This window comes from Dioscorea cayenensis, chromosome 15, assembly GCF_009730915.1.
Source record: "Dioscorea cayenensis subsp. rotundata cultivar TDr96_F1 chromosome 15, TDr96_F1_v2_PseudoChromosome.rev07_lg8_w22 25.fasta, whole genome shotgun sequence".
NCBI lineage: Eukaryota > Viridiplantae > Streptophyta > Magnoliopsida > Dioscoreales > Dioscoreaceae > Dioscorea > Dioscorea cayenensis.
The window spans coordinates 9,317,650-9,320,207 of NC_052485.1; the positions used below are offsets into that span (position 1 = coordinate 9,317,650).

The following is a 2,558-nucleotide window of genomic DNA, read 5'->3' on the forward strand; positions in this document are numbered from 1 at the left end:
ATTAGAAAAAATTAAATTCGAAAATTTCTCACTTGACGGCTGGAAATTTTATGCCAGATTTTTTGTTGACTGGTCGAAATATTTATTCAATGGCTGGAAATTTTTTTCTGTCAACTTTTGCCACACCCTCTAATGAGTCCTGGCACCGCCACTGCATACATATATGTACTTTTACAGATATATATACTCATATACATATATTCATATATACACATATAAACATATATTTATACATATATATATTCGTATACATATATGCATATATGCATATATACACACATATACACATGCATTTTCCAATTACAGATTTACAAATCCTTTCAATCAAATATAAAATTTTATGATACAGTAATTTTAGTTACATCCAACCAAACACAAGATTTGACTGCACTGTATTTTGAAAACCAAGTATTTTTAATTACATTGCAACTAGAAATCCACTGCATTTAGAATTACATCCAACCAAACGCCCCCTAAGTCATGCAGCCCTGGATATTTGGATAAAAAGATTTTTGGAGCACCAATGGAGAGTATGGCTGTTTTCGATGCCACTGCTGATGGTTTTCATAGTTTTACTAATCTCATGTGGCCCCAGGGACATCCCTACTTTTGGTATGTGTTATATATACAAGGTGATAAAACTTTTGTTTTATCTTTTAAAACATATATAGTACTGCTCGATCACTGCAGATCAGTGCTATATTGCAGGTATAATGGTATAAAAAATTCAAGATAAGTTACCGTTCGTGTAGAAGAACTTTTTTTTCCCTTCTCTTAGATACTTTTATCCTAAGAAGAAAAGATATAGACAAATAACAAATAATATTTTGTTAATATTCATGTAAATTGATTGTGCAGTGAGACGATGCAGTGCTATGTTGAGAAGCTCATGGAGCTAGATCAAATAATCCATAGGATGATAATGAAGAAGTTTGGAGTGGAGAAGCACTATGACAATCTCATGAAGCACACAAAGAATGACCTACGAATGTCATCATATGATTGTACGGGACGAAACGAGGATGAAAAATATCAGCAGGCTGAGCAGGAGAAGCCTATTCTCTTTCCAATCCACACTGATCCCAATTTACTGACCATAATTTTGCAGGATCAAGTTGGAGTTGAGGTGCAAATCAAGAGTGGTGAATGGGTGAGGCCTAGTCTATCCTCCTTCGTAGTCTTCCCCTCAGAATCCTATGAGGTAAAAAGTACCCATGAGTTTAATTTGTTTATTGTTATTTTATCCAATGAAAAAAAAAAAAAAAACAGAGTTAGAGCTCAAATCTAACACTTTAAAACTGTGGTAAAATCTGGCAAATATCAAACCACCGCTTTGCCCAAAGATATATATTTTAAATTTTCAAAAATTCTTTAACTTCATTAAAATCTATTGCATAGAACACATAAGAAAACTAAATTTTAAGAAACTCATTTAAATTTTTCTTCATATAGTGTTGTTACTTTCAGATTTTTATAGTCACGAGTGAATGTTAATGTTCAATTTCTATTTTATTCATCAAAAAGATAATCATATATAAATGAATTTGTTTAAGGGTATTATTAGGCCTTGCCATAATTATCTCTTCTTTGTTTTATTGTAATCGTTTTCTCTTCATTATTCATTGTTTGTCTCTAATATTTTACTCCGTGTAATTAGTAATGATCTCTTATATTCATAACATGATATAGGCATGGACCAATGGAAGACTAGAAGCAACGAAGCATCGAGTTGTAAATAGCGGCAATGGACAGATAAGATACTCAGCAATCTTGGCATCAACTCCTGTGGATGGGTTTGATATCCAAACTCCTCAAGAGTTGATTGATGAAGAACACCCAGCACTCTACAAGCCTTTTGAATTTTCCAAACTGTTTCATTTCCGCTTTACAGAGGCTGGCAAAAATGCAGATAGTGTAGTCAAGGCATTCTGTGGGATTCAGGAAAGCAAATGCGAATAATCATCAACCACTTCCAATTAAGATCACTAAATAAGTAATTTGGACCGCTTTAATATTTGCTATGAGGTCTAAAATAAAAGTAATTTATCTATTTTATGCTTTCATCATTGATGTATTGGACGTATTTGCTATGAGGTCTAAAATAAAAGTAATTTATCTATTTTATGCTTTCATCATTGATGTATTGGACGTTGAACCCGCTCATCAGATATTTATTGTTTGTACAAGAAGCACAACTTTTCGTATGTCATCCATCCATTCAATACATCCAAATAAACAATAAAACGACCATATAGTACATTGGCGTGGGCCCAATTATATTTAAAATAAATAAATAAAAAAAAATAAATAAGAAAAATTAAAATAATAAATAAATAAAAATAATAAATTGTGGGGCACCCATGTACTACACAGTGCTCGCTAGGTGTGTAAACTAGCTGAGCCCAGCTTGGTCATGTTCAAGCTCGACTCACCATTATTTTTGGCGAGCTCGAGCTGAGCTTGAGCTTCTTTTATCCGAGTTCAAGTCTACATCGAGCTCCATAAATAGTAAATCCCTCAGGTTCAACTCGTTTGCTTGATAAAGATCGGTTATTTTT

General features: G+C 32.9%; 1 protein-coding gene across 1 annotated transcript; it reads left to right on the forward strand.

Moving 5' to 3' along the window:
• The first annotated feature begins 492 nt into the window (after window positions 1-492).
• On the forward strand, window positions 493-2,107 carry LOC120278005 (2-oxoglutarate-dependent dioxygenase AOP3-like). The gene is made up of 3 exons (XM_039284890.1): window positions 493-612; window positions 859-1,201; window positions 1,690-2,107. The coding sequence occupies exons 1-3, from the start codon at window positions 524-526 to the stop codon at window positions 1,957-1,959; spliced, it is 702 nt and encodes a 233-aa protein (XP_039140824.1). The 5' UTR covers window positions 493-523; the 3' UTR covers window positions 1,960-2,107.
• Window positions 2,108-2,558: the final 451 nt, after the last annotated feature.